General features: G+C 43.6%; 1 protein-coding gene across 1 annotated transcript in view; it reads right to left on the bottom strand.

The window, feature by feature from the left end:
• The window catches only part of FAM171A1 (family with sequence similarity 171 member A1), a 103,421-nt gene that overhangs the window by 31,765 nt on the left and 53,917 nt on the right, over nucleotides 1–17,739 (bottom strand). The window contains exons 2-3 of the mRNA XM_018566264.1: nucleotides 12,817–13,044; nucleotides 6,989–7,081 (exon numbers count right to left, since the gene is read on the bottom strand). Coding sequence (XP_018421766.1) covers nucleotides 6,989–7,081; nucleotides 12,817–13,044 — 321 coding nt within the window. The remainder of the gene's footprint in view (nucleotides 1–6,988; nucleotides 7,082–12,816; nucleotides 13,045–17,739) is intronic.

Genomic DNA, 17,739 nt, shown 5'->3' with positions numbered 1-17,739 from the left:
ATTTATGGCTGTAAACCAACAGCTAAGTCGACAGAAAAGAAAGGAAAAAATAATAAATGCTCTCATGGCCGTCAAAGAAATATGTCCCTAACAGATGGGGGCTTACAGGCTGTTTTCAGTCTGCCGCTGTGACCAAAATACGGCATAAGCAGGAAAACTTTCTTTCCACAAAAGGCGAAGAAAAACCTCAAAGCTATTTAGTGACGTCCTTTAGAGGAAGAGATGGCTATGTTAAACTCTTGGCAACTATATACTGCATATGTATGTATGGTAAAATACCCAGTGCTACTAGCTATCTAGTGCTCAGCTTTAAATAATTATTTGTAAAACAAAGAATATATCTATACACCTACAGAAAAATTCAGATACAAAATGTTGCTTTAATAACTTAAAAGTGATCTAAAACTGGTAACTGAAAGCAAAAGCAGGCACTCTCAGTGCCCATGCATACTTCAGTGCCAAAGAAGCACCAGATCCAAGGGTTTCCCAATTCACAAATTTGAAGTTATTCTGAAAAAGCCAATGGCTGGGTCACCCTCTCCAGCAACTCCTAATTTTGTCTACCTGTGAAGGGTGAGTTCGATGTCCATCTGGGAGTTAAAGAGGGGGCCAGGGGAATTTCTCTGCAAAAATTGAGATTTGCATATTAGAGGGTCTTGGGATTCATGGAGCGTTCCCAGTTCCTTCAGTTGCATACTCACTTTCCTTGTTTAAAGTGACACTAATCGTAGGAGTTGAGCCTTAAAAATACATTCAAGTACCTTAGTTATGAACAAAAATGTATCTCATCTGTGTATCACTCGGCTGTAGATCCTCAAATCATTTCTGAATTGGTGCCGACACTGTCCTTCCTTCTGGAGGGGGGCTACTTTTGTTCCCCATGGTCCGTGTGTGTGTTGTAAAGTAGTCACCGCTCCAAGCTCGCTCCTGTGATGGACTACAATCTCACGTTTAGTTTACTGATTTGTATTGACATTGTAGTCCATCACTGGACTACTTTACAACACACACAGGGACCATGGGGAACAAAAGTAGCCACCCTCCAGAAGGAAGGACAGTGTCAGCACCAATTCAGAGATGATTTGAGGACCTACAGCCGAGTGATACACAAATAAGATACATTTTTGTTAATAGTTAAGGTTCATGAATGTATTTTTAAGATTTAATGTCCGAGTTTAGTGTCACTTTAACTGCACTACACAAAAGGCAGTTGACGTCTTACTGGTGGCTGTGGATGTTGCACCCCTTCGGCTTACACAAAGAAGGTTTAATGTATCTGGGACAGAGCATGGTCTGGAAAACACATCAGCGTTAAGTAGCAGGCAAGTTTCCCGGAGTCCTCTTAGTCGTCTCCTCCTTAATAAGCTCTCTTTATTGCTTCAGGAAGAATGAATGCCTTATTGCACTTTCTTTTTTTTCTTTCAAAAGGCTTTCACGGAACAACCTGGCACCGGTGCTTTTATTACTAAATGCTGGTTTATAAAAGATGGATAATAATAAAAAAGTCACGACACTGGGCACTGTTTACACGCACGGTGTATTTTACATGTGGCTCTCATTACCATGCGGCCATAAAACACATGAAATTGCCCTCCAGGTCAAACCGTTAAAAACTCCCCAGGAAATTGGCTCAGACACTGATTGGCTGGGATCTCTTTGTGTCGAAGATGAGAACTCGAGCTTTAATTAAAACATTTGGCCCTCTGGAAAAAAAAAGAAAACTTTGAAGATGAAGCATTCCAAGTTTGGATATTAGTTCACAGCAACTATTTCAAGGCATTCAGTATGAATAGGTTTTGGTTTACTATAAATCTAGCAAATACTATTTTTCTTATTTTTACACTTTTTTTTTTAGGGATGCAACAATACCAAGTACCGTACTCGGTACAAGTACCAATACTTTGAGCGCCAAGACTAGACTAGAGAAAAATTCAAAAAAGTTAGGAGGCAGCTGTCATTTGTAAGGAGCACACGGAGCTCCTGGGATTTCTACATCTCTGTTTTACTGATACCTGTCCAAGTACTCACAGATACAAGTACTGATACATTTTTGTTTATTGTCATGTGACAGTTTTTGTAAAACAATACAGACTAATGATTTCAGGACAGTGGTGGAGCGCCAGAGCCTGGTCCCAGCTGCAACCCTGTTAGTTCTCATGAAAATGCCAAGTATCAGCACTGGTATCTCAACTGGTATTTGGACATTCCTACTTTTTTTTTCTTCATTCTTTTTTCTTTCTGCAAAAAACAATCCTTGTCAGTTGGTATTTTGTCTGTTCTTTAATCGGTATCCAGGTTTTCCATATTTGTGGTCTTTAACCCATGTGACCACACTACTTCTTTGCCATATCACCGTTGATGCTGTCACTAAAAGTCTGGTCACAGAATAGCGCTGACCGATATTCTTTCCCTTTCTTTCTATCTGGGTTCTGTCTATATTGTTGATTTAAATGGCCTGCACAGATGGCCCATACCTACCTAATGTGCCACAATTTGTATGTTCATGGGAATTTGGGATACCTATTGTGCCTTTATATAGATATATCTTTCCCAACTGACATGTAAGCTTTGGAAGAATTGTACAATTTTTATGGTATCTATTTGATTATTGTTTTGTCATCCATTGCTGACCTATTTCTTAATAAAAATCTATTGTTCAAAAAAAAAGTCTGGTCACACGCAGCAATTTTCAGGCATTTTCAACTACTTTCAATTGCAAAAAAAAAAAAAAAGAAGAAAACTCAAACTGCTATTTGTATGTGACCAGCGTATAGAGCTGACCTGTATAAAAACAATGCGTTATGGGACTTAATGGGTTAGTTCACCTTTAGAAAATAAATGTCCATGCATTTCAGCATCTCCAGTACATTAAAAAACTGCACAGTTTTGTAAACAGAAGCTTCTTTTGAATGTCATACTGGTAGGCTATGCATGGCATACCATACACCTGTCAGGAGAACTCCAAGATAGGCAACCATCCCCGTTGAAAGAGCACCCAAGCATGACAGGAACCAGAACAAGCCAGAGCAACCGTTCCTGCAGTGCCGGGGTCCCTTTTCCAAGAGTTTTTCTGACAAGCTTGGGAGAGGCCACACACGACCTACAGCTATAACATTGAAGAGAAGCTTATATTATAAAATTTGCCTTTTTCAATGTACTGAAGATGCTGGAATCCATGAAAATGTTTTTGCTGAAGGTGACCTAACCCTTTAATGTTTTAACAGGGAACTGGCAGCATGGCATGCAGGAGACAAGGCAAAGGGACTACTGAAAATAGGGATATGCATTGCAAAGTGACTGACAGATGGAGCTAGGGGTAGTAACGCATCACCTCTATGCCCCCATTGCAACTTCATTCTTGAATCACAGCGGGCTCTTCGATTCCCATCAGCTGCATCTCTGGCTCCCTCCACTAGGTGCCAGGCCCACAGACCTCTACGGGAAATCTTTACCACCCAGGAAGAAAGAGGTGCAGACCAACCATTTCCAGAACTTGTTCACGCTGGGGATTTGAAGTGCAGGATTGCTAGAACAGGTGTAATATATTGCAGTTTAAACATTATGCTTACCTACCCCATCCAGCTTCATTTGCTGTGGAGCAAGGTAATGGAGGAAAATGCATTCTACATTAAGAGTTTTAGTGTATTTTGTAAGTGCCATGTATTAGGGCCTATTCACACTACTGTGTTGCGGTAACAAGCGTTTTACCAAGTGGTAAAGAATTACAGTGTGGTTCATTGCGTGCCTTCAATTTGGATGGCACCCAATGCACCTAGACAACGCAGCACAACACACTTGCCTTGTAGTGCACAGCAAGACACAGATGTGAACAATCTGTGTGTGTTGTAATGCCCTGTGAAAAAAAAGTGCATGTTCTTTTTTTCTGTGGATTAAGATGGATGCTGGTCCATTTCAAATGAATGGGCTGCTTTTAAGCAGTGCACCTTAATATAGTTTGACCCAAAGCATATTATGAATGCAGGCCAAAACCTTATCCAGGACTGTGCAGCTCAATGCCGTTTGCCTGTACCACTGTATAGAATCATTGACATGGCAACACATGTAAGATCAATGGTAGGCCTGCCCTGAATGATGCATGCAATAACTGGGTCAGCATAATGCTCAGTTTTGCCTGTTAACACTATGGGCTTCATTTATACAAGTTAGCAAATTCCTATACTCGTCAACGCCCACTAGGGGCACTAGTGCTGTGCGGACGGCATCACCTGTCTATATTCTGGGCAGAACCTTTTTTTTTTTATAAATGAAGCCCAAAGTGTATACAGTGCGCTCTTCTGCACCTCGAGATACAATGGGGGCTTTTGCAAAAATGAACGTCAAGGCCCCCCCTTTAAAGATCATATCAATGCATCCTAGGTAGCTACTCTTCTACATTTTCCTCTCATTACAACTAGCCCATAGAAAAGGGTGGAGCCTATCGATAAAAGGAAACAGGGCTTGAATTATATTTAAAAGTATCCCATTGGAATATTTCCCTGTACTTCCTGTCCCAGAAACAGAACAGGAAGTGAGAGGCAATCTCAAGTTAGCTTCACTGAAACATGTCCCCACTGAAAGTTTTCACCTCTATTCCATTTCCAGTGACAACGGTAACATTTCTGCTGACAATGGTCACCAAGACAATAGAGAATGGTGAATGTTCCCAACACATGGACCCTTCCGCATTCTATCCGAAGCTAATACAGTTTTGTCTTTAGTTATATTTTTTATTATCAGGAACGTGAATACATAATTGCCTTCCTTTGCAACCATCTACAATAATAGTTGTACTATAACAAGTCTATATCTGGGCCTACCATGCATCAACTATCAGCAGGTTAGACTTAACCTGCCATTTTGGATGAGTGAAAATGACTCCAATGACCTATCAGGAGGATACCATAAGATAATGTGTGCCTATCGCCTTCCTCCCCTCGCTCCTCAGATTCTCGCTTTGTAGCTCTGCAAAGAACTGCCCCCCAAATCACACACATGCTGCACGTCCATTTATTTTTCGATATTTATGTTACTAGAAGGACAGTGGAAAGTTGTGTGCAGAGCAGATTTGTATTTTTTGCACTGACCTCAAAATAACTTTTCTGGGAACGGATTCCAGATGTACGTCAGCCAAAAGGCTTACAGACAGCTAAGCAAAACTTCTGAGAGGCTTAATAAATTGACATATGGTGACTCTATCACTACAGATGGGCTACTTCCAGGAATCTTTCTCTCACACCATCGTAAAAATAAGGAAAATTAGGCAGCCAATTAACTTTAATGGGAAACTGGAATGGTTTCGATCAATTTGATCAGTTTATAAACAGACGTGTTAAATCATTTTTGCGCACAGATTTAAAATGTTTTATTTTTAAGTCCTCAATCCTCATCATCAAAAATAAAATTGTATATTTGCAAAGACACTTTATGTTCTCTTGAAAGGCTAATACAACTCAGATACTGTGTCCATTTCTTTTCTCTATCAACTACAGTTTTTCCGAAACCTAAGGCTGGGTATGCACTATGGATGCACCGATGCCGGTATTTCAGTATCAAGTACCGATATTTTTTTCGGTGCTCGCCGATACTGAATACGGAGTATTGGAAGTCCCATTCAGGAAGCCAGGCGACGTGTAATGACTTGCCACCTGGCTTCCTGATTAGCCAGGAAGCGTGTAAAGGCTCGCCACCCGGCTTCCCGATTAGGTGACGAGAAAGCATGGAGCCGGCTTTCTGGCCAATCGGGAAGCCGGGCGCTGTGTCTTCCTGATTGGCCGTCTTCATGATTGGCAGGGAAGCCGGCTCCATGCTCCCTCGTCATGAGATGATGAGGGAGCATGAAGACGGCTTTAAGACCTAACAGAAAGCTGGGCGCGCGCCATTATACGGCAGCTGGCTTCCTGATTGGCCAGCTTCCGACCAATCAGGAAGCCGGGCAGGGCGTCATTACACGCTGCCCGGCTTCCCGATTGGCCGGGAAGCCGGCTCCATGGTCTCTCGTCACAAGTGACGAGAGGGTATTGAGACGGCTTCGGGATACCGTGTAAGGGCGCGCTGCCCGGCTTCCTGATACCGGAAGTATAGGCATCGGAGCATTTAGGCGAGTACGAGTACTGGTCCAAATACTCGGCATCAGCACCAATACTGATACTAGTATTTGTATCCCCTACTACACCCCTACTATGCACTGTTAAACTTTTGTACGAACGCTCTAGGACTCTAGGATGTCACATGTGATACAGATAATGCTTTTCCTTATTACATCATTTAAACTGCACAGGTGGTGGTAATGATGGAAGACCCTTCTCCTTAGCAGTCAGTTTGTGAAATATTTGCAATGTATATAATTAAAGGGAGGTTAGCGTTTTTTCCTCTTTCTGGTTATTGATGGAGGGGGGCTGCTCGGTTATTTACAGCCCATAACTCATTAAGTTCCATAGGAAAAAAGACAATAGTCATTTAAAGTCTGATACCAGACAAATTCTTATGTGAGCAGATATCGTAGACAGCCAACAGGAGAGCTAACTGAGGCAGCACCTACCAAAAGAATCAAGCTGGCCATACACAAATTAAACTTTGGCCATTTTTACTGCTGAATCAGCTGAAATTCAATCACGGGTGACATGATAAAATCAACTTTTGTCCAAGGAGTCGGGTGGAAAATTGTCAGCTGGGCAGTGACTCCAGCCAATCAGCCTCAGTCAGTGTTTGGTTATTCTGAAAGCCATGAGTGTAATAGACGGCAGGGAATATTCCTCCATCCACGCTGAAAAAGATGGGGCAATCAAAATATTTCTCTCATTGAGCCCGTGGTGTACGGCTAGATTTAGCATCTCAGAATTCACATAGTCCTCAATTACACCGTAATGAGCAATGCATTGGGGGCTTAAAAGAGCACCTACGCGCTGTAAGTGGAAAAAGGTGAACGCTTGCAGATTTTTTGTAACATATTAGCCATTGCAGAATGCGTTGACAGCGAATATGATCTTACCTTGATATCCTGAGACTATCTGAACAACATCATCATAGACCATTAATGTGGCGGAGCGCTCAGGCAGCAATTCAAGGCTTACGAAGGAGAACACTGCAAAGGAAAAAAAAAAATCACAGCTAAGAACCCCATTCAGTAGGAAAACATGACCCTTAAAGTGTAATAAAGCATTTAAAAAAAAAGGAATTTGGTATAGTGTTAAAAATTACAAAGGGGGTGGGGATCCAACAGTTGACATTTGGCAGATGAGCAGGAGGTAAGGAGTTGTGATGGGCTCGGGCGTGTTCGCAAGCGCCTCATGCCGAGCCTGCCGGGAAGCTATCAGTGCGCAGGGCCAATCACAGGCACCAAGACATTTCCCGATCTCTACAGCTGCGGACTGGGAACATGTCTCAGTGCCTGTGATTGGCCCTGCGCGCCGACGGCTTCCTGGCGGGCTCGGCACGAGGCGCTTGAGAACACGCCCAAGCCCATCACTAGTGGGGAGCAACATTTTACTGCATTTGCCTTCACTTTGGAAAGATCTTCTCTCACTCTCTATTGTGTCACTCGGACAGAAGTGGGATGAGCAATAAAAACCTTCCTAACCTTCCCCAACTCAAAACAAAAATTTGTGGCTAGAGTTCCACTTCAATAACACTCTTCTCATTTGGTACATTCTTTACACTGGCAGTTTTTGGCCGAGGATACCAAGAACTACTTTGAATCATTCAACTCCCCTAAGTGAAAACACTACTTTTTCATCATCAGACGTAATGGGTCAACACACCCAAAAAGCAAAAGTTTATCTGTAGGTGGAGCCCGCTGGGCTGAGTCAGCCCCTGGCTTCTCTTTTTTCTTGGATGTTCCAACAGCAAGATCTTTGCTCATAATTCCCGGCTCTGTTTATGTCCTCCTGGGAGATTTGGGTGTTTCAGCTCTTCCAGTTACATTCTCTATAATATAAAATAAATAAAGGATCCAGCAGGGAGAGTGGAAAACCCTCATAAGGAACTCAGTTTGTAGATCCGGCCAACAGAGTTCCAAAAAGATATTAGAAATGGTTTTAGCTCTCCTGCATCTACAAGGCACTGAGATACCAGTACTCTGTGTACAGGACCCTTAAACAAAATAAAAATAAATAAATGTGAATTCTTCCAATTTGACTGAAAGAAGACCTCGCAGTAAAATGCAAGGTTTGCTTAAATTGCCCCCTTTACAAATTGCTTATTGGTAGGTGTACAAAGTGTTGGTTATGTGTTTAGATGAAGCACTGAGATATTGTGGAATCCTGAAATAAGTTTCACTTGCTTAGAAGAACGTTGCATACATGTATACAGGATTACAGCATCAAACAGGAAAACATATAATTCATAGAGAAGAAAACATTTATGCAGATATAACGTCCTCTGTATCACAGACAAGTATGCACATAGACAAATAGTATACAGACTAGCTTTGCGCCACAGTTCCGTCTAGTGCCCAAAAGACTATATTACATTAGCATCAGCATGTTCCCTGGTAAAAAAAAAAGTTAAACTTATACTTACCTTACACTCACCTTTTATATTATTCGGCGTGACATCGCTGTCATTTCGGTAGGATTTCCAGGAATACAGAGTAGAGAAAATGTCGTGAGAACCCATTGCAGTCCTTTGCAGGGCGTCTTCTCGGCTGCTCTATATTCCGCAGGATCTAATCTTTGACTAAGGCGGAATACTGGGTTGGGGCAAGTATAAACCCTAACTTTTTTTCTTTGCACCACTAATAGTAGGTGGTCTGTAAAGGGGACCTGGGCTGCGTTAGCAAACCTTGCATTTTACCATACGATCCGATATAAATGCATACAGGCAACATGCGGATTTCTAATAAATATGCTGAATTACTTTTAATTGTTTTAGGAAGAGATGACCTGAATGAGTGCAACAAGAAATGGATCTTAGGCTGGCCATACACCTATAGATTATCTGCAGATTTTCTATGGTCAGATGGAAAAAGTGCAACAGGTTCCTCCATCTACGCTAAACTGACAACACAAGAAACTATAACCAAATTGATATCTGTATGATTTTTATTTAAAAAGACTTTTCATCAAATCGTTTAGAGATCCATTTGGTTATAGTATCATTTCAGCTGTGACTACTTTACAACACACACAGGGACCATGGGGAACAAAAGTAGCCACCCTCCAGAAGGAAGGACAGTGTCAGCACCAATTCAGAGATGATTGGAAGATCTACAGCTGAGTGATACACAAAGAAGATACATTTTTGTTAATAGTTAGGGTACTTGAATGCATTTTTCAGATATAACTCCAGAGTTTCGTGTCACTTGAAGCAATCCAGCTGCTACTCTGTTGGTAGGGTTCAAAACCACCAAAAGGGAAACATGATTGATTTTCTCTATACAACACCTGTTTATTTTCCAACTTCGTGAAATGTTAGAGATATTAAAGGCTTTTGCACATGGGCATCAGAATTGACATTGTATGGCTACAAGCACCCGTGTGCGAGACTAATAACTGCTATTTATGTATTATAATACCATTACGTTATATGACTGTGTTTTTATTCGTTATTAAAAGTATGCCTACGCTTTTCAGGATTATTCAAAAGGGTGGTGCAAGGACCGGTGAGCAGCAAGCAGTCAGCTATGTGATGAGTTGCTATGATTTACTACGCATTGCATATCCTAAATGTGTTTTAAATAAGACTGTTTTTCTCTTTTACTTCACATTCTGTCCTTGTTACACAGGGTACACTGCTGTGTCTATAGCTTGCTATCTGTAGTCCTCAGCCACTTCCTCTCCATCATCTTATGCAGACTCCTTCTAGAAGCCATAAAGAAAAGACAATGGAATATAGAGCTTTGAAGATTGTAGTCTTATATTATGTTATCCCCTGAAATTCACATGGAATGCCAACAAAAACATAGGACGTGCCATAGGCACGAGCTTCTAAAAGATTTTGCAATATATTTTTCTTTTAGTCCTTTGAGTGTGCTTGTGTGTACATATATAATGTAGTATGTAATCTAAGAACTGTTTTGAATGTTAATGGTCATGATTAGAATTAACCAAAGCCCTTTGGTAGTGGATCTCTGGACATTTTTCTTTCTTTTTGGTTTGTTTTAAAGGGGAATCTTCCAAATAAAGCTGGCCATACACCTATAGATTATCTGCAGATTTTCTATAGTCAGATGGAAAAAGTGCAACAGATTCCTCCATCTACGCTAAACTGTGTGGATGAAGGAACTCCCACTGAGCCTAGTTTCAGTATCTTGCTAGTCGGTCCTGCTGGCTCTAAAAATACCTGAATTAGGTAATTGGATGCAGGCATTGTTCAGGTGCCCTTTATTTCAAAGCAAAAAAATGACCTGACGCGGGTTCTAATGCAGGAATACATCCGTGAATGCATAAAGCAGGGGTAGCAAACCTCCGGCCCTGCAGCTGCGGTGGAACTACAAATCCCATGAGGCATTGCAAGATTCTCACAGCCACAGACATGACTCCCGAAGAGAGATGCATCATGGGATTTGTAGTTTTACCACAGCTGGAGGGCCAGAGGTTTGCTACCTCTGGCATAAAGTGACAGTTCCTATTAAGGAGAACTATGAGACGAGTGAAAAATCACTCAGCCTCATAGTTCGAGCCGACGTGCGACAATGAAACTGTCACAGGTCGGCTCAATAGATCGGGAAGTGAGCGAACACATATCGTCGCTCACTTCTCGATCCTGTGCCTGCAGAGAGCCGTGACCGTCACTCACGGCTCCCTGCAGGGATTCCCCCCAACCCTGTCTGATCCTCCAGAGCTGACTGGCGGAACGGTTGGGGGAAGGGACGGGTACAGCTGACTCTGCCCCCTCCCGGCTGCGGTGTCTCAGTATACAGCGAGCTGTAGCTCGCAGTATACTGAGCTTTGGGTGACAGGAGGACGCTAGTTTGTGTCCTCCCGTTACCCTTAGGAGAACTATAGGGAAAGCCCTGACCCCATAGTTCTCCTTTAAACAGAACCTGTACTTTGCCAGGTTCCTTTCTGGTCCTTGTACTTACGTTCTAATTATTTCACCACTGCCCTGTTCGCCCAAAATCTAGTGCCTATGGGAATAGGGGAGCACATGTCTCCTCCGTCTCCCACAATGCAGTGCTAAATAAGTTTTAACCCCGAGCCAACCTGCACCTTACACAGCAATTTTTATAGGGGCTCTATAGGCTGATGGAAGTACAGGTAGGCTGTGCTCCCTGTATGCATCTCAAAGCAGAATTTTCTAAGAAGACCGAAGTAAACCTTAAATTACCAAAGGCAGAAACTCCAAGATTTCACTGCTTCAGACTCTCTCTGTCCTCATTATCATCAGCAGAACAGTTGGTAATTGTTGGGAGTCCTGCACTACATAACCTCTGCACATATTGCTGACATTTCCACCACACAGGCACTCCGGGCTGAGAAAATTAGAATCATTAACATGTGAGTGACTTTTCCCAGCTACACAGCAAAGTGAACAAAGTGAAGTCAACACACACTACAAACTGCTGGTAATGTCTAGAACACTGAGGGCCTGCCTGTAATGACTTGGATGGAGAAGCATACTTGAATTATTTAAAGGACAATGCCAGGCAGCAAGTAATAATAGCCGGTGAGCTGCTTTTCCCAGAAATGTTGCAACCGAGTCAAGAAATCCATTTGATTTGCCTTGTATTCAATTTCTTCCAAACTGAACAGGACCATTGGGGGAATCCAAGTGCAATGCTGAAGGGGGAATGTAGCAGGACATAAATCCTTTCTAATTCACAGTATGAAAAGTCTGACTAGAGTTGGCCTTTCAAGAGAAACAGTCCCTTTGCCCTTTCAGGGCAGACTGATTGACAGTGTTCCAGGGTCAGAGGGTCAGCATTAAATGCCAGCCTTACCTAAGGTGGTCTAAAGGAAAAATCAGTCTGTCTAGGACAGCGGTTCTCAACCTGTGGGTCGGAACCCCTTCGGGGTTCGAATGAAAATTTGCCAGGGGTCGCCGGGAGTCTCCCGCTATTAGATAGCGGCTCCCGGCCGCCCGGGAGAGAAACACTTTCTCCCGGAAAGTGCTCTGCTTGGAATGCATCGCTAGATTCCTATTGGCTATTTCGCTTTGCAATAGCAAACTAGCTATTGCACCCGCCCACTGCTGCTGTCAATCAGCAGAGGGGGACTTGCAGTTCTCCATCAGGTCCCCATCTAGTGATTATCATCATTATTATTAATAATAAAAGCTGACACCCTCGGCTTGTGTTATATGGTTTGCCATTTTAGCTGTTACAGCAGTGGTTCTCAACCTGCGGGTCGCGGTGTGATTTCTGCTGTGCTCGGTGAGAGTCCTCCTCAGCCCTCTCCTAACGCAGCAGTGTCAGTTCTCCGCCACGCCGCTAGATGTCTCTGCAGCAGCCGCGTCAACCCCAAATTTTACCGCTGGGGGTCACCACAACTTGGCAAATGTTACCAAGGGGTCCCGGCCCTAGAAAGGTTGAGAACCACTGGTCTAGGACCACCCACTACTGCAGACTGACATTCACCCATCAAGGTATATTGATATTTGCATAATTCCTCCCAAGATCCAGCCCACTGCTTTGCATCAGTGCTGAGAGCTCTTTATAGGTGTACTGAGACAGAGTGCTGTGATGTTTTCAGGAAGCTTTGTACAGTACCCTGCCGGCCCCCCCTACCTGCCATGATCTACCTGTATTGCATAAAGAAGCACAGTAACCCATTGATGACATAAGGTAGGTAATGAATTTAAAAATGTAATTAGCATGTTGATAGGGGGTAAAAGGAGGAACCAAGGAAGGCAAAACATGAGCAGACGATGCCAACTTACCTGGCAATCGGAGTGGCCTCCAGGGTGCAGAGTTTGGCACATAGGCATGTTTGGTGGCTGTTACAATCAGCTGATTTCCCAGCTTGTACTGCAGTTTGATCAGCGCAGTCCCATCGGCTCCGGTGGTCCCAGACACAAGAGAAACCTGATTGGAGAAGATCTCTATGGCGGCATTACCGAGGGGCTGGTGGGTGCTCACATCGCTGACCTGGACCTTCAATGTCACCTCTGCAGAAACAAAAACAACACAGGGAGTCAGTGTGACTCCGGCTGAGTAATAATACAGCATGGAGAGAGTACAACAGCGCAAACATTAGCCAGTCCGAGCTAACAAAACAGATGTAGACAGTGTGCTGTCTGCTGTTGGGGCATAAATCCCAGAATGCACTGCCAGCCCACCATTGGTCTCCTCACTTTTTCACATCCCACTTCACCCTTCCATAAGTCAAATGTTAGTCTTGAAGACACTCAGGATTACAATGCAAAGATCAATAATGAGGTGTAAAGGAAGGATTTGTAAATGCAACAACCCAGAACAACCACTCTTCCACATACATTACTATACAAGTTTCTGTTGTCGAGCATGGTTTCATATTTGGGGAGACAGAATTATACAGAGGGGTGTCCGCAAGAGCAGATTCAGGACAGCTGAACCTTTAGGGAAGGGGTATAAAAGGATCCGGGTTAAGGACAATGTTGATGCCTCTAGAGTATTAGGAAAAAGAAGCAAGACTTCAAGAAACACTTCCATTAAAGCAAATGGTCATCTTCACCTTTATGAAGATGTCATTACGTGCACGGCAGGACTTCAAGTGACTGATGGGACACAAACAGTGCTATCCAAGAGAAAGTGTTCTGGGTCATCAAAGGCGGTGGAAAGCTTCAAATACTAAATTAGATGAGGCAATTATTTAAGAACAACATACGCCAAGAAGTAAAATCTCCTTGTGGTGGGTATTCATAAAAAGCTTAGGTAAAAATGGGACTATTCAACCGTCATTTTCATGGTTCTCAACCACCTATGGAAAAAAAAAAGGGGAGCCATTGGCTAGACCTCCGATTGCTCTAATGCCACCCGGAGCTGTCTGATGCACGTACATGTACAGACGTACATACATTTCTGATATGTCGAAAGACAAAAGAAGATCTGATCTGAGCCAGCCAGTAATAAACTTAGAAATGACTGCAACACTGACTGCAAATGACTCTTGAAAGCTGAACTCCAGGAAGATAAACAAAACAGAAATGCATGCAGATTTGCATTAACTTTTTAAAATACTAGCAGTGTAAGTACACCAATCTGTCTCATCAGCATCTTGCACTCCCTGTACAGCAGAGCTCACACTGGTGTAGGAAGAAGCAGCACGATTAGCCAATCTGTTGTGCTGCAGTGCAAGGGCCATGCTGGTAGGAGGAGAGAGAGTGTCCGAGAGATGAGCTCATCAGTCTGCTGCTTTTTGTTTCACTGTCTAATCACAGGCTGGAGGTGAGATAAGAACTGAATTGCAGCAGAGAGAATAAGATCTCCTGCCCTGCCAGACAGGGCGGTACTGACTGGCCGAGCTTTGTATATCTCGGGACTGGATAGACAGAAACACAAATCCTTTGGCAGGTAAAACCGCTCTCTTATGTGTATTTCATCTGTGTATTTACCTGTTTGCCTGGAATTTAGCATTAAGGGAGAAGTATTGGGAGAGTAAAATGTACTCTTCTCAATACTTACACTGCAGGTGTCAAATGTCAGTCTATAGATCGTGAGCTGAGTGATCACAAACCACTGATTGCTCAGCTCATGGTCTTCTCCACCACAGGGATCACCCCCTTCCCTTCTCCCTGTTCCTCCAGCACGCAAATTGGAGAAACAGACGGGACGGGGCGGGCACAGCTGGCTCTGGCTCTAGAGAGGCCGCTCTCAATCAGGCAGCGGGATTCATCCTGACAATATTGCTGGGATCTTTCCAGGCTGCAGCGCTGTCAGCATATACCAAGCTATATACACGCTATACGAGTTTGGGTCACAACAGGACATTGGTAAATGTACTCCTCTGACAACCCCCCCCCCCCCCCCAAAAAAAAGAAATTGGCTTTAGCTCTTTAATATTAAACTTTTACCTTTGTAGAAACATCTGGGGTTGACTCTTGTGCAGGGTGTCACTCTTTCAGTATAGATTTATCTGAAAAATACAACCCCCCTTCCTTCAAAAGAGTGAAGACCAGCATCAAGGAGTTCAAACTTGGTGTTTTTTGTGTCTTTTCCAACCACATAAGCTGCACATGTGCAGCTAACATGAGATCAGGCTAACAAATAGGATAATCACTGGAATGAGAACTGGTGCATCTAGTTCTAAACAGTCCAATCCTTTCCCAAACATCGTGCTGGATGGTCAGATTTTGGGTGGGATTGGGTCATTTAAATGTAGCCTTAAGGCCCCATTCCCACTGAGCGGATTGCCGCGCGATTTCCGCCGCAATATCGCGCACTTTTGCCGCGCGATATCGCGAGAAGTCGCGGGCCAATGATTTTCAATGGAGCTGTCTTCATGTACATCTCCACGTCGCCCGTCGCGGTCGCAAGTCGCTTCTACAGGACCCTTTTTTCGGCTGATTTTGCGCGATTTTTTTCATGCAGCCTGACGGTGAAGGTGGCGCTACCGTCGCTGGATCGTCGCCCCGAAAGTCACGATAGCCTGGCCGCGCGGATCGGCTCCAAAAGGTATGTTGCTTAGTGTGTATGGGGTCTAACATTTGTCGGAGGTCCGAGGAAAGCATCGGGACACCCCAGCGCAAGGTATAAAAAAAACAACACAATCCCTGTACATGAAAGAAGGAAACAGCACTTTGAGCTGCAGCTGTTTGACACTTCTCCAGGAAAAGACTTTCCACGACAACAATATTCTGCCTTTTACAACATTTACTGACAAACCCTTTAACAACTAATTACAGCTAATTAAATGCTTCCTGTAAACATTACAGGTCAAGGAAAGTCACAGCACGCACTGGAGGACAGCTAGGAGTCGGCACCATTATGGCTGTGAATAAACAAAATCTTAATTCAAAGACACAATCCTCAAAGCTGTTCCAATGTAGTCATTTTATTTACATTCAACTGGATCAGCTCGATGTAAATATTATTATCCACACATACTGATGTTCTTGTTTCAATGTGTCGTTTCTGACTATACATGGAGGCAACAATGATTTCCAATTGCTTACAGACATTGCTTCCCGATCTCAAGTGCTGCGTAGTGGTTGTGCTTTACTACCCCCTTTCCAATACATATCTGTGATTCGGCTGACTTATTGAAAATAACGTTCTTACCTTGTAGATGCCATTTTATTTCAACAGTTGGGGCCTGTTCACACTATTGCATTGTGCTAAGCATGCGTTACCATGCGTTAAGTACACACTATCGAACCAGTACCGTTCCCTAGATACGTTGCATTGCTATTCATTTAAATGGAATCACAACGCACCTCCTGGTGGCTGTACTGCAATATCGTGCATTGCAGTAAAAAGTAGGGCGTGTACTACTCTTTCCACCGCACTGCAATCGATTGCAGTACCGCATGGTCCACTGCGCTGCAGCGAGTGACCTTTGGAAGGTGCATTGGGGTGGCATTCAAATGAATGGCAAGGCACCTAGCGCATGGTTTACACATGCTAGGGGCGCTGAGCAAAAGGATGCTCTAAATCCATGGTAACATACTATTAACACAACACTATAGGGGTAATTCACTAAAGGGTGAAGAGTTTGGAGAAGTGAACAATCTTGGACCTTGTTTCTCAACTGGTGGGTCGTGACCCAAAAGTGGGTTGCGATCTTGTGTTCAGTGGGTCGCCGCATGCCTTCCACTTTTGTTGGTCACAGGCTCCTCAGCCTCCCCCTATTGTAGCACTGTCAGAGAGAGAGTCAGCATGAGGTGGGATGGGGCTATGGACGCGAGGGAGCTCCATCCATACGTGCATTGCTTACAGCTCCCTGTAGAGGTGCCTGGACCGGAGTGACGTCACATTCTGGCTCCTTTCACCTCTACAGGGCGTGCAAGGGAGTTGTGCAATCAATGCACATATGGATGGAGCTCCGTCACAGCATAGCAGCCAACACTGGACCCCAGGCTGAGGATCCACTCCAGTTCTTGTAAGGTAGGGAGACTGGGTGGACCTACAGTGTGTTTTGGTGTGGGAGGTGTGTTGTGCTACCATTCATTTGAATGGTACCCCAAACACACCTCCCACCCATAGTTCGTACGCCCACACCGGAATGTGTGGTACCCTAATGCTGTGCATTCCATGGCAGTGTGACTTGGGTCACGATGGATTTAACTATTGTCACAGATAGCAATAGCGGGGAGGCATGGCAATGTTACAATTATGGGAGACTTCAACTATCCTGATATTGATTGGGGAAGAGAAACCGCACTCAAGTAAGGCCAGCCACTTCTTGAACATACTACAAGATAATTTTATGGGACACATGATGAAAACCTCAACGGGAAAAAAATATGTTGAATTTATTAATTACAAGCACAAAGCTGATTAGATGTGGAAATTGGGGATAACCTGGGGAACAGTGATCACAGAATTATAACGTTCACTGTTAACTCCAGGAAACAGACAAGTTGGTACGACAAGAGCACATACAGGGCTATTCATTAAAGGGTGAAGAGTTTGGAGAAGGCAGGAGAAGGGAACAATCTAGGCTAAAATAGCCGATTTGGAAAACTTCTCCAATTCAGCTCACTTTCCAGTTCAGCGATGTTTCCTTGGATTGTTCACTTCTCATACATTCTCCAAACTCTTCACCCTTTTGTGAATAACCCTGTATAGTATGAACAGGCCCTTATTAAAACAGATCTTCTATGAAAATGCAAGGTCGGCTCTATTGAAAGCCCCTCAACTCCTAAAGTCAAAATTACCTAAAA

The sequence above is a fragment of the Nanorana parkeri genome, unplaced genomic scaffold (assembly GCF_000935625.1).
Source record: "Nanorana parkeri isolate BGI_ZX_2015 unplaced genomic scaffold, ASM93562v1 scaffold929, whole genome shotgun sequence".
Lineage (NCBI taxonomy): Eukaryota > Metazoa > Chordata > Amphibia > Anura > Dicroglossidae > Nanorana > Nanorana parkeri.
The sequence above is the reverse complement of the archived record's forward strand: the minus strand, read 5'-3'. Positions and strand labels throughout refer to the sequence as shown.